Consider the following 27,975-nt stretch of genomic DNA (forward strand, 5'->3'; position numbering starts at 1 on the left):
GGATATGTGGGCTCCAAATATATTTCATGTACTGGAATGTATTGCTTAAAACAGAAAGTGCTTGTTAGTATAGGGTAATTTAGTCTATAAGCCCAGAGAACATAATGACAAATAGTGCTGACTACAACAATTTATAGCAAAAATAACTTTAAACTCAGCATTAGTATCAGAGTGAGGTTGTCTGTGCTCATTTTTGTGTTGTCTGAAACACCAGCATGATTTTGTGTGAGATCAGCTGTGAGAGATTCCTTTTTCCTTGATTTTGTTTTGCAAAGCCCCCAGGGAAAAAGGCATTCCTCTTCATGGGTAGTCCTTGTCCTTTGGATTTCCTGTCATCCTGATGTGCCTTGCCCTGCTACTTGCACCCCTAGCCCCCAAATTAATTTCTGCTTTGCAGGAAGTAGTACTTCATAGTGCTAGTTCAAGAAAGGGGAGTTGGCTGCAAAAGGAATTCAGCCTGGTGCCAGCGGCACCTGATCCTGGCATATTGCTCGCAGCTCATACATGCCAGGTACCCCAGTTACGTGGCACCGACACAAATGATGCAACACTTCATTTTAACTGTCTAGAGCAAGTGGAAGGAGGTCACTGTGCCCACAGCAGAGCATTATCAGGAGAAAGTCCTCTAGTGTGGGAGACACTCCCTGAACATCATGGCAGGTTAGTTTCAGGATCTATATGTTAAGGTACTGGGTGAATAAAACGACAGCTTGCTTTTATGTTCTGTAATGTCTCTAAGAACTAGGCTTCTTTTGAGCATGAATGTCTGCTGCTGGCTGACTCCTGCATTCAAATCCCCATTAGGAAAGCCATTATGAGTATGAGATACTGTTGGAAAACCATGTGTATTAGAGCTGCCTTGCAGTAGTTGCTGTAAGCACAGAGCACCCCAAAAGGCACAGGTACTCATTCTTGGGCTACAGAATAAAACATACTGTTCATGAGTTGTATTTATTATTGTTACTTAAGCATTTATTTAGACTAAAACTCAAATCCATCCTTTGACAGCTTAGATGGATGAAGAATACTCGATAAAGTGTGGGTGTGGGGCGAAATTTGGGATACCTGAAGAGACATCTCAATCTTTTAACTCTAGAGATATCTACAGAAGTCTGCCAGAAGAGGCTTGATTTTTCTACTAAAAATTCCCTTCTGGCTACTATAAATTCTGCTGGCATATGGCTGCTTGGGCCTTTGATGGTTATGATCATAGTCATGTAGACATCTTCCTCTTCCGTGGAGGAATTTTTGAGAATTGTAACTGTTTATTGAGAATTGCCTCTTTGAAAGTTTGATATGGTCTCACTGGAAAGTGATGGAACAGCTTTATGAATGCGTGTGGAATCTTGGGTTATACTCTGCTCTGTAGATTATTTTCCTTTTCCAAGCAAAGAACTGTTTTTACATTTCACTCTTGCAGTATTAAGACCTTTAATCTTTGCCCAGCACTGATATCCTTATCATTGCTAGATCAGCCCTTTGTTAAAGGTTTCATGTTTTGAGGATATGGTCAGGAGTCATTCATATGGTCATTTGTTGCCCCTCTATCATTATCTTTTGTTTGTTTTTGAAAATCATTAGTATAAATTCAACCTTAGCAATATTTGTCTGCTGGTGATAAACTAGAGGTTGTGATCCCTTTGCATACTCTGCAGTACTCTACTATGCACATGTTTAGTATAGCATTTTTAAAATCTCTTGCTATGTCTGCTCTAACCAGAGCTTTAACCTTGCTTTGGTTGGCTGTTGATGTCATTGTTTTCCATCTGGAGAGAAAGGGTTTATACAGCAGCTGTGTTTTGCTACCAAAGTGGAAAATGTGGTAGTCACTAACGTGGCATTTAAGGAACTTAAGCTCCTCCATTCATCAGCTCCATTAGAATGGTGACCCTTGCTTGCATCAATCCTTAGGCTACAAGGGTAGCTTCCCAACATATGCTGCTCTGGCTGAGATTTTACATTAAGTTTTAAGGTCTTGTCATTCAGCCATTTCAGGTAAGGATATTGCCCAAAGGGACAAGTATAATAACAGATTATCTACAAAGCAAGTGGGTCTTCCTTGAGTCCTATATAGAAATGTAATTAGTAACTGGGATCTCCGGGATTATTACCTCTCTTTGGATGATTGTGATTCCTTTCAACCAACTAGGTCTTTACCATTGAAGGCAGAGTGCTCATAAAGGACCTTAATGGAACTTGCTCTCAAGTGCTGTATCTTTTTCAAGTTTGATTACTTCTCTTAGTGATATTTGTTCCTAGTTACAGGGTCTTCTGTTGGCTGTTTTATGTGCTTTTTACTTAGAACTCCACTTGCAAAAGGGTTTCCAATTTCAGATGTACTTCTCAGAGTACATCCCTTCAGTGTGAACATAGCAGAGGTTTCTCTCCAGCTTGCCCTTGTGGTGGAAATTCTCTAAATGTGAAGTTCCACTGACTGGAAATACTATTGGCATCATTTTACTTCCTTGGCTTTTGAGACAAGTACAGAATACTTTTCCATTAAGGCCAGGTATCTACTGAAGCAGTCTGAGAGCCCAAGGGTCATGACTGCTGAAAGAGAGCAAACTCTTTTGTCAGGAGTCTGGAGCTTTGCGTCCATGAGGAAGATCTCTGGGGCTTTTTGCCTCATGGGACAACAGTTATTTTGGATTCTGAGTAGATTACTGTCAGATTGTCCTAGCAGGTTAGGTAATTAAGGCCTTCACTGCCTTGATCCTGTGGAATGGGAGTGCTATTCCCTTTTCCCTGGTGCCTTCCAAGCCTACTGTGGGCTTCATGTGGAGTGTTCCAGTGAGCCAGGTGCTTATCTGCGGTTGGCTGGATGTGTTCATCCCTTTTAGACAGTAATTCTTGTAACACCACGTCATCTCCTCCAGCAGAAGGCTTAAGTTGCCTGTAAGCCTGAACGGGCAGCTGTTTGCTAGTGATTCCTATGGTGTCTTTGGTGTCGCCACACCTCACTCTATGCTCATGAGATGTAGTATGAGATTTCTACTGCTTAGAGATCACACGTGGAAGTACAGAGTTCACTGATGAACTCTGCCATACCTCTGACAGAATCACTACTGCTTTGCATACTCCTGCTAGAAAAGTAGGAGTCTTTAAGCCACTTCAGGTTGTTGCTGTACTGTGCTATATTGTTTTGAGGTTTTTGGGTCTGCGTGTTTTTGAGTTTGTTGGTTTAGTGAGTTTTTTTTTTTGTTGGGTTTTTTTTCAAAATTCCATTCAAGTCCATTCTCATCAGCTTCTAAAGGCAGTGAAGGAGATTTATTGGAGCAATGACAACATACATGTTTTTTATGTGTAGGTCTTAAGTGTCTGAAAGGCAGAGCCACCGTGAACTGTGCATAGAGGTATTGTTTCTACTTATAGTAGTCACAAACATCATTTTCATTTTAGAGTGATTCAGATATGTAACTGTCTTTCTGCAGACACTTTTCAATTGAGTTGTTAGATCTCATTTTAAACTTGCAGTGGTGGGTCTGATTTGATGACCAGGGCCCCGTCTTAATTTCCTCAGATAGGTTCCCTAGAAGAGTTTCAGAAGTAAATTAACCTTGATACCTCTGAGTAGTACAAAGTAAGAGTGGAGCCTTATTAAAGGGAGGAAGTATTGAGTTGCAACACAGGTGTTCAAGTGACCATGGATATCTTAACTTGGTATGTTAAATTTCATTATGGGTAATAATGTCTTTGCTCTGACTTGCAGAGGTAGTGTAAAAGTTCTGTAAAATATCCACTGTTTGTTTTCCATTTTATAAATGTGCCTATCCACTTATATTAGATGACTGAGAAGATAGCCTGGTGTGAAGGGAATTAAATAAGAAATAACATGGAAGTATTTTTCCTGGTTTTCCCCTTTGTATCTATATTTAAAATTTTATTTTTTTAAAACTTGCTGGTCATATATTGTGATGTTTGATGAATCTTGCAGTTTCTTTGATTAGGATACTAACTTGGAAGTGATTTATGACTATTCTAATGTCTCCTGTATTGTTTTCTTGCAGTTAGCAAGACGTGGATTGAAGGTGGTTCTAATCAGTAGGTCGAAAGAAAAACTGGACCAGGTTTCTACTGAAATAAGTGAGTTAAAACTTCTTCCCAAAACTTCACTGGCATGCTTATAAATAAATGCAATTGCACATGAATTTCATACATGCTAATATATACAGCTCTGATTGTAAAAAGAGTTTGCTCTTATGCACAGTGCAAATGTTACAGATATAAGTGGTAAAGGCCTTGCAGTTCAATTTTACAGCTGTTCATATTTAACTTCTGAGAACAATAGGGCTGAATTCTGGAATACGTATTCCTAAAACGGTTAGTCTTCCAGAAGAATAGCTTACCAGGCCAGACTGAAATACCACCGATTCACATAGTAGTAGTTGTCTAAAAATCATAATAAGGCAAGAAACATGCAGTCATTTCTCCATCTGAATATTTCCTCTGTTTGAAGTAAGTTTGATTTCATGGGCTCCAGCCATAAGGGTGGTGTCTTTGCAACTAGAAGTTGTTGAAAGTGTTATTGTGGGTAGCTCGCCCCATCTCTCTCTTTTTTGTTTTGTTTCAATAAACTACTCAAAGATCAGATTAGAGACCTGTAAGCTCTTTTGAGGTGATGAGTGTTCATAGTCATAAGAATATATGGAATGAGTTAAAGTGTTTAAGAACCTGTATGAGGGACTGTTTCTTCAGTAAGTGTGTAGTAAATGGCTGTAATGGAAAAATAAGGGAGCAACTTCAGTGTTTCAATCACAAATGGGTATTTCTACAGGATCAGTTAGGAAAAAGCTTCAAGCCTCATGCTGACAAATGATTTTCCAATCAGAGCAAAGTATAATCTAACCCACAAGAATTCCTCTTCTAATCTATATTTCTTTTATTAAGGCATATTTCATGCAAGGTTATTAGTTTGTGCAGTGTGTGTCAAGATAAAGTGAGAAATGTAACCATGTGAAAAGGTTTTGAGAAACAGGAGTAGAAGTTGTGTACTATAAAGCAGGTTTCTCTGCATAATGATGTTGGGCAAAGACACCTTTAAGATGATGCTTCTGTGCTACCCTCCCTTGTCTTGCTTAGGCCTTCTGAAATGGTTTGTGTATGTAATGCAGATAATGGTAAGAACTGCTCTCTTTCCAAGGTCATAAATGTATAATTTTGGCTTAAGTTTACTAAAAATTTCTGTGAATTTGTTAGTGGCGCTGTTTTACTATAAAGTGTAATCCCCTAAGTCAAGAGTCAACACACTGTCCTGTACGAAGTGGTAAGGGATGCTGAGTCAAAGTAAGAATGACTGAAAAACTCCAACTTGCTAAACAGTAGCTCTTGTACTAGATCTGTAAAAGTCACTATTTCTGGTTTTAGTGTCCAATGTAAGATGACATATCAAACTGTTTTCTAGACAGAAAATGATTCTTTCTTATGTGTATGTTTAAGTTGTAGAGAGCATTCCTTCTTAGAACAAAGTTGTCATCAAGTTCTATCTTCCACTGATTTGGAAGAAATTGGCATTGTTCATTAGTATCCTTCATTTAAGACTGTCACTGCAGTGTCTGGAACTAACTGTGACACTGATCAATCCAGTGACAGTGTAAATGTAGCAGAATAGGTGTCACTGCCTGGGTAACCTGAATCACTGCTGATACTTGCTGCCAGTACCTAAAGAAGCTACAACAAGGTGGTGTTTTTTGGTAGTTCACTGCAGTAGCTAGATGATAGTTTGCTGCATTTGTGTGGGCATGTGCAGTCACGTTCCCAGCAACGTTACATAAAGTTGTTTTGCTAAGTCAAACTATAACTGAAAGAAATTTCTACAAATAATCTTGTTCTGGAATCAAACACCTATGCATCAAGCGACAAGCTTCTTGAAAGTGGTCATAACCCTTTCTGTAACAGTTTGGGTATCTCTTTCTCCCTGGGAATTAAGCATGATGCTGACAAGATAGGTAAATCTACTGCTTTGAGCTTCAGCACTTACATGGTGGCTGCTGGGGGAGGTTCTCAGATTAAAAAAATAGGTACATTTTCCTATGTGAAGCAGCCTGTAATACATAATTACTGTTAGGCCTCACCCAAACATTTTTCTGCTTTCTTTCCTAAACCATTCTGAAATGAGATGACTCACGCTGGGTTTTCAGAACACTACTTTTGACAACCCTGAGCTACTGAAAAGTATACTTTGTTCATCGTGGCATATACTGAAGGATTAGGATAGTCTGCATGATCAAGCAAGCCTGAGTTGCACTTTCAGATCCTGCTAGGTTTTAGCTGGACAGAATTGTCTTGTATTCAGTCTCATGTGGTTTCTGCAGTCTGCTCAGATGTTGTCATATATAAGGTGGCTGACTTTTTTAATGCTAAGTCTGTAATTACTTAAATGGTTCCCTTGTAGGCTTCTAAGGTAACTTGAAACTTCTTTATGGTGGTCCATTGTTCTTCAGATTGACACGGAGCTTGCTCCTCTTGAGTAATGACTCTTAATCACTTTAAGGAAGAATGGCTGTTTAACTAATTCCAGTTCTTTGAATTGTGTGATCCTGTGTATGTTTTCAGTTTCCTCCTCCTTTTCATTAATCAGTCTCATGCTTATCCTATTGAATGGATAGATACACTGCCATAAATAATGACAGGGGTTTTGAGGCTCAGGTGTGTTCATTCTATTTCAGAAGACTCATCTGCTCGTAGAGTAGGCTTCTAATAGGAGTGACATCTATTTACAAAATACAAGTTGTATAACCACCATCATGAGGGAAATACTCATATGTCTTTCTGCATGTAAAATGCCAGCTGACCTGGAGCTGATTTTATGTGCGTCTGCACATTAAAGTGGCTGAACTGATGTTACAGGAATACCAGATGTTCTCAATGTGCAGCTCAGTTTGCACAACAAAAATTAGTGGGTTAATTACAAGTCGTTGAAGACTTTATAAGACTTTTCACTGTGTTTTCAAGCATGTTTTCAAGCTCTTTTTTTTTTCAGAGTACTTAAGTGTTGTAGGATTTGCCATAAAAGATAAATTCTGTTTTGTTCCCTAAGAAATAGAGTATCAGCCCCTGACTGAAGAAAAAATTCAGAATTTCCTCTTCAGTCGTCATGAACAACCTTAATGAGGAATTACATAAGTTTTATGGAAGTATATTTGATCTTTTAATCAAGTTGTCATGCACAAGCACAGACTATTAAGGTCACTGTAAAAAAGGCTTGTCTAGTTTAGTTCATGGTGCTTCACTGTTCCACCACTTTTCTGAAGTGCCTGTTGCATTGCATTGTTAAACACTTCCAAACGTTCAGGGAGGATCAGGAAGAAAGTTTCCCTGTGAATGGAGACAGTTGTTTGAGTGGCACGTAATGAGTCTATTCCCTGATTTGCTGTATTTAATAATGAGCATGGTCCAAGACATCTCAGGTGCTCTGTGCTAGCAGTTGGTTTTCGAACTGTGGATTTGTAGGCAGAAAAGCTTCAGTTACTGCACTGGATCCATTTGTTCTGACAGGAATTGAGAACTGCTTTGCTGTAGAAACTCATTACCTAGGGGCTGCAATATGAAGAATGTAGTGCAGACCAGATAAGCAAGGAAAAAACTTCAGTTTGTCTATAGGGAAATTGTCAAAAGAATTTGGTATTGGTGTCCATTGTTAGCTGGTACCTTCACAGGACAACTCATGGAGTGAGCATGAGCTGCAAGAGCCAGGAAAAAACTTAATGCTTGCTGGTGTTTCTACTTACAAGTCTGAGTAGCTGCTTACTTGTAGGTGAGTGCATATAAAAGCAACGTGGCAGATTTTGTCATCAGTTATTGTATAATGAAAGGAAATTCCTATTTACTACTTTAAAGTTGGTGGTTTAGTGTTACATACACCCAGGTGATAAAATTGGCTCCATTTAAATTGATTGAATTGAGAGAAATCAATTGTTTTTCCAATGTATTCTCAAAAATTAACATGTAATTGGTATACATTATAAGCTTTTCATACTGTTTTGGACCTATCCAAATCAATATCCAAAACTTGGATTCTGCTATATGTCTATAAGAAAAGACAAGTTTTTTATATAAGGAAATAAAGATTTTTTGAAATTAAAATTTATGTAGCTATTTCATTCCAATATATTTCCTCAGCCCAGTGTGTAGTGTATCTAAGTTGTGTGGTCATGGTAGTTTAATCTTGAACTACTCTCTAACCCTAAGATTTTGGGTATCATAAACTGATAACTGTCATGCTTATACTCAGGATCTTTTGTGTGCTTACTACTCTGACATGATTTTTGAGTACAAAAACAGGATGTGGTGCCACACCTGGAAATGCTTCTTCCCCATTTCCTAGGCAGGTGGGTTTTAGAGTTTTCTTCTGCTTTCTTGGTTACCAGGTTGAGGGCAGCATCCTGAAGCAGGCCTGATGCTGACCCCTGTGCTTGTGCCCCCTCCCTTACCATGTACCCACTGCAGCAAATGGGCCATGCCCCCATGACAAGTGTGACCCCTGCAGATGCTCACCTGCACCTCCCTTGGAGCACTTGGCTCCTTCATCTCTGCCCTGTCACTCAGATTTCCTCCCTGCTGCACCCCAGTAAATCCTCCTCACATTTTGGAGTTGGCAAGTAAGAATATTTGTGTTTAATAGAGGAGGATGAAATGCAGACAAGTTCTGAGAGGAAGGGGACATCTTTTGCACAGAAATGACATTCTTTGCATAGAAATGACAAGATTCACTTGCCTGAGCTTAACTTGAAGACTAAGTGAATCTGGCAGTTATTCTGACCTTTTGTGATCTATTTTAAGGTAAATGAATGTGTTTGCAGCCTTCTATCATCTGAGCCAAGTTCAAGTTGACATACTTGGAATCTCCATATATTTCTTGAACTTGACAAAATGGCTTCAAATATTTTAAACTTGTTTTGATGCACTGAAGTCACCTTTCACATGAAGTTGTAGTGTGAGGATCTTTGATTCCGAATGAGCTCTTGGATTTCATCTCTGAACAAAGTTTCCCTTGGATGAAGTCAAGGAAGTTCTCTTGGTTTTGCCTTGTGTGAGCCACTTACTAAAGGAGCAGTTGGCAGGCACTGTAGAGAGTGGACAGAGGATTCAAACTGAATTAACTTTTACTAATAAATTAAATAGATGACCCTGATGTAAAAGATAGAGACGTTGGAAAGGGAGCTTATTTTTAATTTTGAATTTTTTTCTTCTTTAAGAAGAATTCTTCTGTGGTTTTGGCTGGATTTTTTTCCCCCTTAGTGCCTCTTTTTTGTCATCTTCTCTTGAATTTTCTCAGTGACATTTTATCTAGATTCATTTAAAGAAATTGAGCAGAATACTTAGAAGCACTTGACAGATGTCCTGCAAACTACGGGATGCAGTCCTAGAACTACTTCACCTCTTAGGAGAGTTTTGAGGTAGCAATCCAGTAGGACAAGCCACAAGTAAAATGTTCTGCAGATGAGCAGTGATCTCCTTGCAGAAGGACTTCCTTTCTGTATCTGTCAGCATATGGAGTAACAGACCACATGTCACAGGTGGTTTTAAGGATGAAAGCCAGGAAGTTTATTGGTCAGTGTTCCAGGTTCCACAAAGCAGTAGGTGAGCTGGCAAGCTCTAGTAGATGGTGCTTTTTCACACCTGGCAGGACTGGGTGTGCCTCTTCCAGAAAGAAGGTGCTTGCTGTGAACCTCACTGCCAGTGTGTGTCTATGCAGTACTTACTAATAGTTTGTAAACCTAGAAAGTCCAGGGAAAGGAATGTATGAAGGTTATTTAAATGTGAATTAGATACTTCAGGTTTCCTTGTCTGAATATAAACACAGCAGAAGTAACCTCTTCCTCTCCTCACATATTCTGTATATTGTGCCTGTAGGATCAGGACTAACTCTGGAACCTAATGGTTTCTTGAGTCTTAAAGCTTTACATGTTAGGTAATTGGATCAATGGACAGGTAACCTCCTTGGTACTTTTGAAACCCAGACTTGAACAAGCACGAATTGTCTTCCCTGCAAACGTTTGGGGTCACTGCTGCCTCTGCCTGGCAGTAGTTGTGTGGAGGGATACACTGCATTTTCTGTAATACTCAGAAACGTAATGCCTGTCTCTGCTAACAACCTGTCTGTAACATAAGCCTTTAGGGATGCAAAAACAAGAGCCTCTGGGCCTTTAAACACCTTTTGTTAACATGTAAGCTGCAATCTATTGCTTATCATTTTCAAAGTAAAATAAGCTGAACATCACATGAAAAGATAAGTATTGGATTGTTTTCACATTGGATTGGGTGAAATTCTTTTTTGAAAATCTAGTTTAAGCCAACTGGTGGAAGCCCTATTAGCAAGAGAATTAAAATTAGGCCTTTTAAGTGTCTCTGCAGGGAATAGTCTCTCTCTGGCACAAGAAAGGACTGTGTGGTGCAAACAGTACTGTCTTCCTTCTGCAACTTCATTCTATGAATGTGTATTTTAGTCTTATGTCACTTTTTTAGCAGGTTAAGTTCCATTACATCAAGTCCTTTTTATCTGTCAAAGCTGTAAAAATCCCTGATAGACTTCTCTACTGAGCAAATGGTGATAATCACTTCTATGTTTTTTCAGGAATATGTTGTGGTGAGGAAAAAAATGCTAGTTAGTAGCTCTTCACAGAGACAGGAAACTCAGTTGATTTGTTCTGCACAACAAATTCTTAAAAAAAAAATATCCTTGAATATGAGAAATAAACAGTTTTCAAATTTGTGTAGCTACTGGATAAAAGTAGGCCTGCTGTAACTCCTTAGGAAAGTGCCACACTTGCAGTGCTGAGTGGGTACTCTGTTTCTTTGAATAGTAGATGGGGACTAATTAACAATGGATTTTTCCTTACAAGTAATACTTTGGAGAACCCTGGAAACTTGTGCTTTTAAGTGCCTGACTTTGGGATACAGCAAACATTTTACTGTGGATGTTGAATTGGAGGTAGATGATAATATACAAGATGATGCTGCATTAGCCTACAAACTTGTTTCCCTTTTAAAATTTGCTTTAATTCAAGTAGAGTGATTGACTTAAATGTCTTGAAATGGACTTGAGAGTAAGGGCACAATTTTTTTTGTTAATCCATGGTACGACACCTTTCAGTCTCTATGAGTGACATTAAATTCTTCTTACAATGTATTTTTCCTGGTCTTTCTGAAATTCATTCTGTTGAGCCTAAATCTGAAAAAGTGTTGGGTTTTTTTAAATAATTATTGTTCTAGTAAGTATATGGCTGAAGAGTTTAGACTCAATTTTGCAGAAACTGATGCAAAATTCATGTTTACATGTATACACATATCAGGTGTACACATTCTCACAGACAATAATAATGGCATTAAGGCAAAGGAAATGTTACAGGAAGTATGGGAAATAGTCCATATGCCCTTCCTAAAATGATTAAGTGAATTAAAAATAGCTCTCTTCATGCTCAGCAACAACAAATACATCAATGAATATTACAAAAAAAAAAATCGTGGTGAGGGGGTTGAAAATAGTGTCGGGGAAAGAGGAGAGACAGAAGGGGAGTTTGAGATGCCGCCTACTACACAATAGCAACCTTCCCACCCTTCACGTTGCGCTTCCCCCTGAATTGTGTCCTAACCGACTCCCTGTGCAGCTTCCACCGGGGTGGATATTTCGGGGAGGATATTTTGGGGTTGCGGTGCAGAGAGCTATTCTGGGAATCACCGCTCCTGACGGCACAGCCCAGCGTGGCACGGCACGAGGGCGGCCGCACGTGCGGAGCCCGGGAGCCCCCCGTGCCTGGCGAGGGCTGCGTGGGGAGCGCCGCGCTCCGCTCGCCTGGCTGCCTGCATCGCTCAGCACTGCCAGGACTCGAGTGTGCAGCCCCCCTGGCTGCCAGCCTCTGCAGCTGTTTGTCACAGGCTGCTTGATTCTGTGTTTTTAGTTAGCTTGGTAATTAGAACAAGCTTGATTTAGAAAAGCTTGCAATGCTGAGCATAATATTTGGGTGAATGGCCTTATTGATTGATCCTGTGTTGCTCAGAATGTGTTTCTGACTTGGTTAGTGTGTTTTAGAAATTGTAATGTATTTTGATGTAATGGAAGTCAGAGGAGAGCAAATGGAGGCAATTATTAATAAAGTGTTTTCCCTCTGTTTTGTACTACTGTATACACACATTAAAAACTTAGGTATGCAAATGGCTCAATGGTTTTTGGACAGTGGCTTGGAGAGCTGAAGTCATCTATGAAAGCTGAGAAGTGAGGAACTGACTTTTATATGTCTGCTTATATTGAAACTTAACAGAACATTTAAATTAAGGTCTGTCATTGTTTTCCCTGCTCCACAGTTCTATGTGATTAGATTTTTTAAAATATTCTCTCTTTTTAAGGAAGCTGTTTCTATGAGATGACATGTGCAACTATTGCAGTATGTAAGGAATTCCCTGGAAGTCCTGCATGTGTACTTGAATGAAAGGAGCTGGAACCTATTCCAAGGAGCTTGACCAAGTGTTCATATGCACATGCTTTAAAAATTATGGAAACATAGCAAGTAATGTTAAATTGTAGGCATCTTAAGCTATGCAGGAACAGCATAGCCTTCCTTTGCAACAGGGGCAACAGAGCTTCCTTTTAGCGATTTCTTAGGATATCGGTTTTTGGCTTCAGAGTTTCACACCCTTCAAAATGTTCAGAAAAAACTAGCTCTTGTTATACCCAGCTGATTTTAACATGCTTATACATGGTGAATATATCACTGTGTAATAACAGTCTGCTGCCACCAGTCTGGAAGTACTTGGTACTTCTGGAAAACAGATTCCATCCATCCATGACACTGTGAGTTGCTTCTGTGGACTCTGAAAGTCCCAGACTGGATACATTCCCAAAATGAATGGCTCTCCCTTAAAACAACCAAATACTTTGTAGAGCTCTCAGCAGTCACTCCATAGTCTTAAATTCTTCACATCTCTGTCCCTCATAGATAGAGTAGTAAAAAGCAGGAGGTTTTAATGTTTTGCTTTCATCTCTCAGCTTCCTATCCTGTATTGAAAAGGCTACAAACTCTGTTTCTGGAGGCTGGGTGCTGGATTAGGATGAGTTTTACCACTGCAGTGATACTGGAAAGATGGCATCTTTATTTGTGGATGTAGTTGATCCTCCTTACCTAAACAAATTTGTCCTCTCCTGTATGATGAAAAATGGAGGGCTATTTTTCTGCTGCTTAGAATCTCTGACCATCCTGAAGCGAAAAACCAAGTCAGACTTCTTATGTTTCTGCAAGCAAGTTGTGTTATACTGTATCACTGTGATGGCGATATTTGTACATGGCTTTGAATGTAAAATGGTGAGATGCTTCAGTTCTAGCAAGAGTTTTCAATGTCCTTTCCCTGATCTTGGAAGAACCATCCCCATTACTTGTTTACAGTGTGGGCCTTCTGTCTTGAACCTCTCTGTTGCAAGTTGACTGGATTTGTCTCAGTGTTCTTGGTGCAAATTCAAGCTGTTCCAGCAAACTGCTTTGAAACAGGTGGTTCAAGAACTAGTGTTATTGTATTTGGGATGAAGATCTTGTAGTTTTCCTGCATCCCAGCAAGACCTTGTATGACAGACACCCTGACACTGCTTCACTTGGGTAAACTGAGCTGCTTCTCCTGACCACCAAACAGGTGTCTCTTTGCTGTTGCATCGAAGTACACAGGCTTGCTCCTCTTGGAGAACCTTCTTTCAAGCCCAGTTTATCTGTGTCTGAAAACTTCCTTAGCATTTTCTTAGCCAAGAGCCAAGATTTCAGGAGGGCTGCTGATTTAAATTATTTGCAAGCTTAAAATTATTTTAAAAAATTTAAAAAAAAATTGAAAATGCTTGCCTCCTAACCAGTTCTTTGTTATTATTTAGGATGTAGCTCACTGTAGTTTCTACAGTGCTTTCTGCTTTATTTTTTTTTAATTACAGTGTGATCCTTTTTTTTCCTGGTGTTCTAGGTAATGTGGTGTTATTTTGCAAGTGAATCTTTTTACTACACAAGGTGTGCCCTGCTTTGCCTGATAGTTAAGATTAGCATTTTCCTTGCATGGCAAGACTGGATAAGTTTCCTGTAAGTCAGATATATCTGGCCTTTAGAATTAATTAAGCTTTTGCTTCACCTACTGATGTTGTAACTGATGATCTTAAATGAGAAATCAGGCAAGTGTTGTCCTCTTGGCTGTTCCTCAGGATTGTTGTAAGGTTTTTAATTCTTATTTCTTTTTTTATAAGTAACACATTAGCCAAGGTTTCAGACACTGTTTGAGTCCTCTTCTGAGGATACAGAAGGTAGTGTGTCCTCCAAGGGCTTGTATGTGAAAGTGCTTGTACTTTTGATGGTGTGTAGTTAGTGTATTTGTTTCCAAACTGTCTCATCCTGTATTGTGTGCACAGTGGGAACATGCCTCAGCAAGTCAGTAGTTCTTTTACCAGTACAAAACTAGGCACTTTTTCAGTTATCATGTGTTCCCCTTTCAGTGTGTATCTTGTGTACTGATTATGTTTGCATGACCACTGTATTGGGCTGTGCTGTGCCTCTGCCTCTGGAGTCTCTGTTCTTGGGTTGCTCTCTGGATCTTGGGAAGAATACATCCCAGTATCTTCTGCAAAAGTTTACTTCATCTTTTTGTCTTGTACAGTGTTTCTACCAGCCTGCTCTATCACTGTTGGGACAGTTGGTTCATTCAGCCTTTCCATAGCTGTGAAAATTTGTTCATGGTCAACAACTTACTTCTCAAATGATGCTGTGATTGCAGAGGATCACGTCTCCTTTTCTTGGTTTACCAGGATATTGTTGAGCACAGCTGGTATGTTGCTAAGTTATCAGATGTCTTGGCTAAGGTAATACGGGCCCTGTAAATTAGCTGGACACATACATGTTTAGGTTAAAACTTATTTGTAGGGTCAATACTGGTCTCACCTGAGTTTTTTAGTAAATTAGATGATTAGGACACTAGTGTGTCAGAACTGAGAATTGTGAAGATCTGCTGAATTGTCTTTCCCAACCTGTGGGTAGGTGATGACTGACTGCTGCACAACTGTTGACAAAATGGTGCTGTAGTATTTAGTCTCCTGCTAAGGAGTATTTGAAATACCGAAGACAAACCACTTTTCAAAATCATCATCAGGAATGTTGGACATGCTGGCAGGTAATAGCTCTTTCAGGTCCTCTAGCTGTGGCTGCAAAAACTGGCTTATACCCTCCTTTCACTCCCTGTGGCTCTCAAGTATCTCCTGGTCCTCAAGCTGAAAGCTCCATTAAGGAGTTTCAGATTTTCTCTTGGACAGCAGTAGCCCAGATACCTGATATCCTAGATACCCTGGATAAGCACATAGCCTATTTGCTTCTTTCTCTGTTACTCTACATCTCAGTGTCTTTTTGGCAGATAAAATAGGAATGTGCTCTACTCTGTCTTGTAGCCCATCTGTTTGAGAACAACTTAATCCTTAAGATCAAGGAAATTCCCTTTTCCATTTTTTTCATGCAGAGCAGAGTACACCTGCTCTTCTCTGCACCTCATGCTCTGACTACTAGATCAAGTTTACATGGAAGTGACTTAATGCTATTTGCATTGTCATTTGCTTTTTCAGGTGTATCTCGTAGTGTTTTCTCTGAGGCAGGGGATCCTCCCACCTATTGCAGGTTCTGGGACAGAGCACAGGGTTACAGGATACCTGAAAGCTGTTGTGAAATGGGGAGGGAGGGTTTGGTCAGCTGGTGGTATCTGCTGGGGCAAGACAGTCTTGCATGTTTGCACGAGCAACTGCACAAACACCTTGTCCTCTGGCTACAGTAGTGGGCAGGCTTCTACTTCTCGTGTTTTTATATGGTGTACTGTGCACTCTGCCCACAAAGGGTGCTGCAGCTTTGTATAGGTGTATTGCTTAACTACCATAAGTGTAATGGCTCTTTGCTAATTTTCTAAAGGCTCAAAGAAGGGCCTTATATAAATAGTAGTGTGAACACTTTTTATTTTTGTTGTCTATTTATAGTGTTCTGTATAGTAATATGTATATAATTTATAGTATTATTTCCATTTATAGTATTCAGATTTGTCTTTACCTTGTCCTCTCAGTATCTCTGTAGTGATTTCAGGAAGCTTTGAAGACGGATTGGTAACAATCCTAATGAAGAGTATTTCGTATAAAAAGGACATCACCAATTCAGCAAGTTTGTGATAATGGTGTTTGGGTCCTTTAATCAGCTTGCATTTCACAAAGCATCTGAGTGGCAGTGACAACAGCTGCAGATCCCACGAAACAGTTAAAAATGGCACATGTGTAAAGTGTGTGACTTGGGCTTTGCCCATCCAGTCCATTTGCACATATGAGATGAGCCTCTAATGTTGCCCTTAATTCTGTGTCCTGTGAAAAAACAAACGTGTGTGCTAAACATTAGAACAGCTGTGTTCAAAAATAGACTATTTCTGTGCCCCCCCTCCAGTGCTGAACTTGATTTTCTTCTGACGCGATCACAAGACTGCTGCTGCAGTAGGGGCTTAATGCTATTTACGTCGTCATTTGACATAGCAACATCTCTCAGGGGATTTTTAAACAATGCAGCTGTTCAGGAGAGATGAAGAGGTTGAGGATGGGAAAAGGAGCAGAAATAATTTCATCTGCCATTAGGGATATTGGGGGGGGGGGAGGGGAGGCAGCAAGCAAACCAGTGAGTTCAGTAGATTCATGATTCTGCATGAATGGATGGCAGGATCATGGGAGTCACGGCTTTCCCTTGAATGGGAAGGAGCATCATGGGAATCTGGCTGCTTCTAATCTTTTTTGTGAATGATTCTTTTCCTTTAACATGGCACTGGTTTTTATGAATGGCTCTGGGGGCAAAGTGCTGCAAAATCCTTCTCGAGCTGTATACTGGTCCCTTAAGGAGTGCTAGGGTGGGAGTCAGGTGCAGCAGAGCAGAGATGCTGAGATGTTAAGCTACTGTTCTGTTCTTTTGAAGTCTGAGAGGACATTGTACTGCTTTTAATTCAATATAATTGAGCTTGATGAAAGCAGAGTTGCTTTTTATATGAAGTATTTTTACTACGTTCCTTCTTGTTTTTCAAAATGTAGTTGCCTACATGTATTTTTTCTGTACTAGTACGGCTGGAGATGACAGCACATCAGAAGGGCTTTGGAATGATCAAATTTGAAGTTCTGTTCTTGTTCACCCACACATTCCCTTTTTGGTACACATTCAAAAAACTAAAGATTCAAAAAGTTTTATGGGACCAGAAGTAAGAATGGAAATGGAGGGCAATACAGAATTGTTTTGCTTGGTCTGAAGCAATTAATTTGCCATTTGGCTTTAGTTGAAAAAAAATGTTCTTGTCAAGCTGTATGTGAGCACTGTTGTGCACATGTGCTTCTAGATTTCTCCGTTTTTGCTGTTCTTTGCAAAAGTGTATAATTTGCTGTCTTGCCACCTTTCTTGTCCCCTACAAATAAAATGTGCAGAATCATTTGAGAATTTGTTCTCATCAGAAGTAGCTTAATCACATGAACTTCTGTGCAGGTAATATTAAAAATTCAAGGATTCTTCTTGCAGAGGTGGAAATGTTCCTGTGTAATGCTAGCTACTTCAAATGTTTTGTGAAACCTAATAACTGATATGGTCTGAATATCTGAATGGTAAACTATTTCAAACTTAAACTTCTCAAAACTGTTTTATTCTAGAGGAGAAGTACAAAGTGGAAACAAAAGTAATTGTGGCAGACTTTGGAGAGAGAGAAGACATTTACAATGGAATCAAAGCAGGATTGGAAGGCCTGGAGATTGGTGTTTTAGGTTTGTATCTGATCTTTCTAAATCTTTCATTGTAGTGTTTTTTCTTGACGTGCCTAATAACTTCTTCCCATACTGAAGTTTATTGAAACCAGTTCACAAAAGTGATTATTTGTCTGACTAGGGCTGTGTTGCTGCATGCTTGTGATGTTTTCTAGCTTGCTATTGATACACTACATGAGACAGTGCTTGCATGTGTGCCTACTTTCTAGGAACTTATGATGTTTATTGAATGTGTTCAGTGTGTTGTTCTGTTAGAGGCCTTTGACTGCATCTCATGACTGCACACACCGTGAGCTGAACACTTGGGGTTGTTGAGCCTGGAGAAGGTCTCTCTCCAGGGAGACCTTGTTGTGGTCGTTCAGTACTTAAGGAGGCTTGTAAGAAAGATGGGGACACTTGTTAACAGGGCTTTTGAAATAGGCATGTTGCTAGGAGCAATGGCTTTAAAAGAGTGTAGGTTTAGATTAGGTATAAAGAAGAAAAGATATTGAAACATTGGAGCAGTTTGCCCAGAGAGGTAGAGGATGCCTTATCCCTGAGAAGATTCAAGGCCAGGTTGGATGGGACTCTGAGCAACCTGACCTGGCTGGAGATGTCACGGGGTTTGGACTAAATGACCTTTAGATGTCCCTTTCAACCGAAACTATTCTATGATTCCATGACCTAATGCCATCTTCGATCCTAAACAAGCTTCACATACTTAGCTTAGGAGATATTCAATTTAGGAATACAGCCCTGTGGGAGAACCATGAACTTTTAATTACAGAGCTGTTGAAATTCAGTCATTACAATAGAACATCAAGTAACTGTCTCCTGCTTCCCAAGTCTTAAGCCTTTTCTGGCCATGTTGATAAGCTGTGTTTCTTTTGCTGATAGGAGCACAGTATGTGTGAGTATGGTTTGCTACATCACAGGGGTGTAGGTGGTATGGGAGTCCTTGAAAAGACAAGGTGATCCTTCCAGTTACTTTGTCAAATGTAGAACTGAGGTGATTTCATATAGGTGTTTTATCACAAGCTGAGTTTCAACATGCCAGCAGTTTACCTGAATCTTTTTTGAACAGTGGGGTAAAGGCAATTGCTTATTGGTTTCCTGGTTGTTTTGGGTTTTTTTTTCACCTTGGAAACACATATGTCTGTGCATATCCTGTATTTCTGTGGTTAGTCAATATAGGGATGAGAACCTGTGATAGTTAAACACATGAAAAAAATGTGGCTCAGACGTCTACTAGTGCCTGTCATCTGATAAAGCACTCTTCACTACAAAACTCATGTTACCAATCTGGAGTGCAGTAATTGGAGCTTTAACTGTGAGGTATTTTAGGCATATTTCAAAACAAATTTGTTATATACGTGATAATATACTGTATGAACTTTGTTGTTAATAGATGAATCTTGTACAATGTTTGAAAAGAATGCTTAAGCAAATAGTGTGTATAAAAATGCAATTAAAAAATAACATTAAAGGATAAACCCCAGAATGCTCCCTACTACTTTTAACAGACTTGAGTACATACAACTCATGGCATCCAGCATTTAATTGCTATAAAAATTCAAAGCTATTGAAGTAACTTCAACTGCCAAGGATGTATTTTGTGTAAAGAGTAGTTGTGACACAGCTGTGAATGCCATGTTTCTTGTTTCTGAAGAAAATAAGTTCCAAAGAAACTTTGAAGAGTAAAATTAATGTACATTCTAATCTCCTGTCAAAATCCACTCAGGGAGTGTAAGGCTTGCAAGCTGCCTGTCACGTAGCAATTGCTGCAGAATGGTAGATGGTTTAAATGTCTCAAAATACCAGCAAACCTTTTACTGTGCTAGGTACATATCCACACTGGAAGGGTTTTTATTATTTCTTAGGCTGTGATTAGGTTACAGTGATTTACAAAATAATGAAAATCTGACTTTTTATAGCCTTGCACAAACTGGGCACTAAAGCAGTGTGTGTGTGTCACATTTTGTGTAAGCTCATTACAGGAAAACAAAGCATGTTCCTTAAACAGAGCCTGCTTCTTGCTTTTATTTGCTTGAGCATCTTGGCTAAAAACATGGTAAAAATGGCAATTAAATGCTCTAGAGTTGTGTATTCTCTAGCTGAGTTCCTCTGCGTTTTTTTTTCTTGCAGCCATTGTCAGTGTAGGTTTACAAAAATCTCTCTTCTAACTAGTCCCCTGCAGTTTTAGTAGATGTTGTGCCCAAGATCACCAGATTAAATAATACGTGGGTAGTTTCTTTCCCCCAGATATAGCTTATTAATAGCAACCATTTGCCAATACAATTTTTCCACACAGATGATGGCTACTCCTGTAGGATAGTATTTTAATGCTTTCATGGTAATTAATATCATGCTTTAATGCCTTATATTTTAAATTCTGTATTATTGAAATCCCTAATGTAGCTTTTGCTGAGCTGTCTTTTCCATGTTAGTGTCAGGGAAAACATGGATTTAAATGAGAACAGCCATAAGGGTTGAGTTCTCAGGTTCCAGCATATTTTCTTCTTTCAGGTCTCATCTGGAGCAGTAGGTATGGGAAGCATTGGTAGCACAGCACAGTTGCCAGTGATCAGTGCCGATTATTTTTTAACCTCATACTTGGAGACACGGGAGTCTCCACACGTACTGCTCAAGAATGAGCTTCTAATTATGGAGTTGCACAGAGTCTAACTAAAGTACTTACAGATTGAAATCCTTGTAAACTTCTTATTTGGAAGCTTCTTCTCACCCACGTAGGAAGGCTAAAAGAGTTTGCATAATGTTTTGCTGTGTGTTCAAAACAGCGTCTGTCAGTGACTTCGAACATGTGCTAGCTACAGCAATATGTTAAACAAGCAGAGGTGGGAAATCTTCCTTTTGCCATTCTTAAATAGCTCTGATTATTGAAAGGAGTTTGTGCTGGACAGTATCTTACCCTGTTGCTGTCCATTTCTTTTTCTAGTTAAAATATGATGGTACAACCCAAAACCTGATTTTTTTAATGGTCTGTTACAAACTTGCAGCAGAGATGATTGCAGAAAATGGGACCCAGTCAGCAGTAAGGGGTGTGAACTCCATGTGACTGTCTCTGTAGCATGAATCATATAAGCAGTCTAAATTTGGACAGAATTACCAAGGTTAGTCCCATAACCCTGCCACAATTCATAGCCAAAATCCTTTCCAGCGAGATGGAACGAAAAATAGTTTATTTTTGGATGAAAATAAGAAAAAAATTCGGTTCACTTTGGCAGTAGCCAGACTGGATCTTCTTCCTTTTAAAAACTTCTCACTCTTTCTAAATATAGCAACTGTCTGCTGGGAATTTGCCAACTCCCTGTTCCCCTCAATTCCTCACCTCAATTTTTAAAGGTTATCTAAAAGTTAAAAATTTGAAACACACAGCATGACTAATGAACTTCCATTTATACACTAAGATCTGGACTAAAAGAGCTTGAGGGAATTCCGAATGAAGTTGGCGCACTGTGCCGGAATCCCTTCCTCCTGTTTCTTGCACATCCTGCATCTCTGTTGATACTTAAATTATCTTTCAGTCTGGGTCTTAAAACGATAGCTTTTGGCACAGATGGAGGGGCTATTTTATTTTATTTTTTGAAAAAGGCATCGGTGCCTTTTGACGAGGTTTCTTGTCCCCGTGCAGACTCCTGCCTGGAGGTGCACAGTGCTGCTGAGCATACATAGCACTTTGGGATTCTCTGGGGTGTAAGACACTATATAAATGTAAAATGTTGCCACAGCAACCGCATGTCACGCGATTCACTTGCGTAAGATGAACAACAGATACTTAGGAAGCGGAGATCCCTTTTGGTTGCTGCTTTTTGTCTCCATATCAATGTGCTCTCTGGAGCTGGAGGCTGCACAGCAGCTCTGTTTTCGAACAGAATTAGAAGTTTTCTCCTGTTGGGGCTGGGATTTAGAGAATGGGTATTGGTTTCACGTCCGAGAATAAAACCGTGTCAGTGTAAAGTACTGAAAAAACCCAAATCTAGGAGGTTTAAGTAATTCGATGCAGGTGCGGGGGTGACGGGGAGAAGGGTTTCCCGCGGGGAATCTCCGTGCAGGGAGGCCGGGCGGCGGCGGCTCCCCCAGCCCGCGGGGCGCGGCGGGGCGCGGGACGCGGCCGCGCTGGGCTCTGCTGCCACCTCCCGGCCGCGCCGCGCACTGCGCCCGCCGCTCCCTCCGCGGGGAGTGCGGCTTGGCTCGTACCGCGCTCGCCGTATTGGTTTATCGGGAAAAGCCGTGTGAAACGGCTTCGCCTGCTGTCCCGGCAGGCAGCTGCTCTCTGGCTCCACGCCCCGCAGACACCCCCGCCGGTGGCAGAGGCAGCGTCGTGCGAGGGGCTGAGGTTGGCAGCCTGTGAACAGTGGGAGAATCGGGGCTTACACACGAACAGGGCCTGTCCGTGTGCTCCCGCCTTCCGCCGCCTGTGCCCGGCGATAGTTACAGTTAAGGAAACTTGGCCACAGCAGTTAGAATGTCATAAATGCGACATTTTACGCATTTAATTGCTTGAAAATTGCCATTAATCGGGGGGCATCAAAGTGATCTCATTCATTCTTTTCTTTCAGTCAACAATGTGGGAATATCTTACGCTTATCCTGAATATTTTATTGATATTCCAGACCTGGAGAAGGTAAGTGCTTTTGTGGTACCTTCTAGTGTTTTACTGTGATTAACAGATATTACAGAAGTATTCAGGTTTGGTTAGGGAACCCACATAATGAGGTTTTCTACTTAGAATTAAGTGTTCAAAAGTTTGGAGATTTCCATAAGTAGCATAACACAGTGCTGATAGTAACAATCTCACTTTTTGCTGGTGTTCTTTACATACTCCTCCCTGCTGCTTCTGCCCCTGTCTCGGGTCTCATCTCACTGTTATTTATGAGCTGCTTTAGCTTGTGCTGGGGCACTTCTTATGTGACTGAAGCGGGGAGCCAGCAATTTCATGGATGAAAGCTGCGTAGTCCATAACACTTACAAAACTTAATATGACCATTTCAGACAGTTCATAATGTGGGGACAATCTTGGTTGTATTGGATACATCGAAAACTCTGATTATGAGCAATTTCACTGGTGCCTGATTTTCTTTCTGAAACCCCTGTAGCCCATTGGGTCCACTGTGGTTCTGTGTTTTCTGCTTAAGTGTCGCTAAATATATCTGAATAAACTTAAAGTCACTAAAATGGTGAAGAGTAAAATAAGTAGTTAATTTTAAAACATGTGTAAAAGGTAAGAATTTTTTAAAGTTCATAAGTATTGCAAATAGTGTTAGGAAATAGAGTGTCAGTGTGATACATCTCTGTGATTCTGTATTAATGCAAGTCCCTAATCAAAGATGAAACCTGACCAAGAGCAATTCACAGACTGTGCTTTGAAAGCCTGCTACTGTTCCTGATACTGAAGCAGGTAGGCAAGGAGAAAAGGCAGATAGTTCATCCCTGCACTTAAACCCAGAAGATGTATAAATATTGTTCAAATAACTTAAAATGAGTAAAACCCCAGAACTTTGTTTTCTTGCAGATGATTGACAAAATGGTTAACATTAACATCATGTCTGTTTGTAAGGTAAGTTACTGACACTTCTTGATGATTCAAAACCAGAAAACAATATTCAGTTGCCTGAGGGAATTACTTTGACCTCTTAGACTCCAGGTTTACATTTTTGTCTTGGAGAAACCCAGTGGTTCTAATTGTCATATCATACTGTTCTGATTGTTGTGGGAAATGTAATTTATTGCAAAGAGGCCTATTAGCTATTTGAAAGGAGCAAGGTAAGAACATAAAACAGCACCTAATGCTTCTTGGCAGTTGTTCTTCTGGTCCTTGTAAGTGCTTCGTTCTTCTTCCCCTTCATCTGTGTTTCTTGGGGTGGGCAGCCCTTATCTCTGCATGTCTGAGGTCTTTGTGCAGCATAGTGAGAAGGCACTTAAATATTTTCTGCAAAATACATGAGCAAGAAGGAAGACCAAACTCAAAGAAGCATGCATTAACTTTACTTCAGAAGTTGCCTTCACTTTTTGATATTTAAACTGAAGGTTTTATTGAGAAGAAATTAGCATGACTTCAGGCTAAAACATAAGGCTGTTCTCTTGTTGGTTAACATGGGGACCATTCAGAAATTAGGTTTTCATCATAGTGTATCAAGGCTTAAAAAGGACAGAGGAAATAGCTGCTTACACGTCACAGGGCCGCTGTTAGTGTATTACCAGTGTGTGCTGATGAAACTCCTTGTGACTATTCACTGCTAAATCTTCTGCATACAGAATACACTGCGTAACAGTGTATTAGCTGAGGGTTAGCCTTCTGCCTCAAAGCTAAAATATTAGAAGTTTCAAAGATGGCTCAAAAGATTTGACTTTTTTGCAGCTCTTCTGATTAGGTCAAGTACGAAATTCATCTAGTACAGTTCTTTTGGGGAGTCTAAACTCTGGTTTCCATGTGAGGAGGCACAACACCTCTTAAAGCAATGCTTTAATAAGATTCTCACACTTTATTAAAACATAGACAAACAATGGAAATGCAGCTGTTGCATGACTGAATAGGAGTTGGTAATGCCAGCTTACTGCTGCAAGCTCTTAGGTCTGTGTGTGTTTTATTTGACATCTCAGAACTACTTGTTGGAAAGTTAGAAGTGCTATAACAGTGAGTCTTCAGAAGCCTTTCACCTGGAAAATCACTGTGCATCTGACAAGTACAGATTTTCTAGTTGACTGAGAAGGACAACCCATGGTGTCTTCTTGTCACCCTGCAAGATTTAATCAGAGAAGTCAATTATTAATGAGTTTTCTCTTAAGCAAAGTTTCTCTTAAGGAAGTCATTTAAGTTAACAGAGCTGCATCAGGCGCACATCTGAAGAAGTGTCATGCACAGATCTCCTCTGCTGAGGTGTGAGGTCTGTGCTGTACCAGCAGAGGGAGTGCACTATTCAGTGATAAAAGAATTTGGGGTGTCAGTCTTCCTGGGAGCATTTTATTAGAGTCGAAAAGTTACAGATGAACTACTTCAATATGTATTTCTGAAAATGGCCGGGTAGAGTAATAATTGACCTCAGCATACCCCTGAAGTTGCAAAGATGCAGCTAGACTGTGTTATTTTCCAAAGTAAATGAATGCTTTAGTTGTAGTGTCAGTGTTCATCAACAATTTAACAAAATTGTCGTACAGCTTCTTGTAAAATTTGCATCCTCACAGCCTCTTCAGATTTCTAAAATGGCTATTTTTGCACATACAGAAACTTACTGAAGATCTGCTTGCTGTGTGTTAATAGTGTTTTTGCTTCTGTTTGAAAACTTTTTCCTTGACTGTGAACAACTCCCGCTCCTGCATTTAATCAGAGTTTGAGCATAAGATTCCAAGCTTGCAAATGTTTTCTCCTGCATGAGCATGTTGTGTAATTAAACAGTAGGCATGCCAGATGCTTAGTGTTTTGGGGAGAAGAACACATTAGAGATGTGTGCCATCTGTAAGACACTTTTTCAGGAGAACCCATAGAACTAGGGAATCATGGTATGAAAAAAATAAATTTATGAGAAGTCTGTGTATCATTTCATGTAGAATTTTAGGATGTAATCCTGTGAATATTTAGTTCTGTTTTTGAGGTTGATACCATCTTTTATATATATGCGTGTATATGTTTTTTAAAAACAGTAATAAGACTATTCTCTCTTCTTGTCTGACTAAAAACATCAAGTTTGTGATGGAAGAGAGCAAAAAGTTCTTAGGCAAGAAGCTGAAGGTCTGCTGAAATGTGAAAGTACAGGAGAAGCACAGCTACTACCTGTTCACGCTCTACCCACAGCATTCCCAGATCCTTGTCAGAGGTGTCATATAACCTGTAATGTTATGTTCTAGAGCATTGACATCCACTTCCTTGCCTTTTGGACCAGCCCTTCTCAGAGCCTAAAAGATGATGATATCCCCTGTCCTCTCAGTAACCTGCACCATGTGCCATCAGCAGCACCTTTTGGACAGCACAGCTCTTCTGGTGTGCATGTCAAGTAACTCCAGTTCTGGCTGAAACGCCCCTTGGACTTGAAGTGGGGAAGTTGGGATAATTAGCACAGATTGATTCTGCATAAACGTTGAAATCTGTTTTATTGCCATAAGTATAAGCAGTTTTGAAGCATAATGCTCATCCCCTAACTTTTTGATCCATCTTTTTCTTCATTAGTCAGCTCATTGGAGTTCCTAGGAGATATGCAGTGTGTGAGAAGGGGTGCACTGAGAGAGAAAACAACATCTTCACCTCACAGGACAAATTTGCAGCCTAGCTGGTTCCACTGTTTAGTATTTTTCCCAGCTGCAAAGTATCTAATACTAGGGAATTTTGGCAGGTGTTTTGAGAACTTGTTTCCTGTCAGACCTTTTAAAACCCATGTCTTTCCCAAATCCTATTCCATGCTGCCCTGCCTGCCTCCATCATGTCCTTGGAGCACTGTTGGATTAGATCACCCATGAACCAAGCAGTCATGCAATTTTGGGGTTCACTCAGACTGTTGTGAAGTGTTGATTACCGTGATATGCCTTTAAAGCACCCTGTACATCAGTGATGATAAGCCACATAAAACTGCTTAAAGCATGTTGGAAACCTCATGTCTTTAAAAATGCTAGTTAAAAAAATTGACGAAATATCATCCTGTCCCCCACCCAGAGTAGATGCTTTTTAAACAGTCTGGGCCATATCACATTTTTATGGTGATGTGCAGTGCAGGAGTTACTCTGGTCTTCATATAACATACAAAAAAATAAGTGTTATGGGTCTTGGTGCCATAAATAGAATGAAGATTTTTTGTTCCTAGTATTTTCTCAGGAGAGCTTGAGACTTAATACAGTCGTATACAAGGATTGAATTGACAAATAAATGAGGAAGAAGACAAGGTAGTATATGTAGTTTCATGGTTCTTGTCATAATCTCATCTCAAGCTTCTGGAGGGATTTCAATAGCAGAACTTTAATGATTGTTGGTAGCAGTTCACGTAATGTGGGTTGGTATTACAACTTTTGCATATCTTTGCATTTTGAGACACAGATATTAGTGGCATTGAGTGAAGTAGGTCAAAATCCCTGGGTTTTTTCATTAACTAGCAAGTGTTGAGAAATCAAAATTAGAGTTGTTCTCTATAGTTCTAATCATATTTCCTTGGTATTAACTTAGATCTTCTTGAGTTGCTACATCTTTGTATTCTACAGCCTTTAGTTTCACTTGGGAAAACAAACTTGGTTTGCCTATTGGCTTGATGTCCTGAAAACCAAGGATGCTAGAACTGCTGTCCAGTGGAACAAGTGGGGTAGGTAATGAGCATGGAGAATAGCTTCAAATGCTTCCAGGAGCCCTTGTTTCTCCTTTGAAAGCTGCAAGAGTTACTTGGTATGGAAGAAACTGCAAGTTTGGTTTTGTTTTTTTTTTTTGCAGCATCGCAGTGTGCTAATTGCATTGGGAGTGAAGCATAAACTTATGTTCTCTTGAAAGATAAGCAGGACTAAATAGTTGAGGGAGTGCTGGCTTAGTGGTTGATTTAGCAAGGAGCTGAATTGGTTTGCAGGCTATTATATTGTGGGGGGATGCAAATTTTAGGTTTGAAGGCCAGGCTTTGCTTGGAAATTGGCATTAACAGATGAAGGAGGAGAGTGAATTATGTACATGTACATCCCTTGTGTCTGTGGTAGTTGTCACATTGATGACTTCACTCATATTTTATACTGAGTATCAATACAAAAGGCTAATAAGCCTTACAACATCAAGGAATTTTGTTGTCATATTTGGGATGCTTTTAATTTTCTCGAGACTTCAGGATACATAAATACCTCATGTTGAACTGAGAGATCTGGTGTCAGCTGCCCCCGTAATGGAGGAGAAGTGAGAGGTGAATTCCACCAGGTTGTGAATCCCAGGCAGGACACAGAAATGACTACTACAGTGTCTGAAACTGTGAGTTTAGGAAAGAAAGCAACAGCAGAACCCAAAACCAATATAAAATTGAAAGGAGGAGCAGAAGTTAGTGTGTTTAAGAAAGAGGGGAAATATTCTTCTGTAGACCTGTGTGTAGAAAGAAGAAAAGCCTGGGGAGCAGCAATCCTGAAAAGACAGTCGGAAATGACATCTCTCTCTCTCTCTCTCCCTCTGTTCAGATGGGCTAGTGCAGCCTAATACTGCATCTGTAAAGGTACCTTATCAGAAATCAGGTGGTAGTTGCTTGTCCCCTGCAAGAACCTATGTGAATTTT

The 27,975-nt window shown here is 40.0% G+C and overlaps 1 protein-coding gene across 1 annotated transcript in view; it reads left to right on the forward strand.

Annotated features, from left to right (window-relative positions):
- The window catches only part of HSD17B12 (hydroxysteroid 17-beta dehydrogenase 12), an 80,705-nt gene that overhangs the window by 30,024 nt on the left and 22,706 nt on the right, over nucleotides 1–27,975 (forward strand). The window contains 4 exon segments of the mRNA XM_041398387.1: nucleotides 4,008–4,083; nucleotides 17,651–17,761; nucleotides 22,321–22,385; nucleotides 23,274–23,318. Coding sequence (XP_041254321.1) covers nucleotides 4,008–4,083; nucleotides 17,651–17,761; nucleotides 22,321–22,385; nucleotides 23,274–23,318 — 297 coding nt within the window.

The sequence above is a fragment of the Onychostruthus taczanowskii genome, unplaced genomic scaffold (assembly GCF_017590055.1).
Source record: "Onychostruthus taczanowskii isolate IOZ18803 unplaced genomic scaffold, ASM1759005v1 scaffold1, whole genome shotgun sequence".
In the NCBI taxonomy this organism is placed as follows: Eukaryota; Metazoa; Chordata; class Aves; order Passeriformes; family Passeridae; genus Onychostruthus; species Onychostruthus taczanowskii.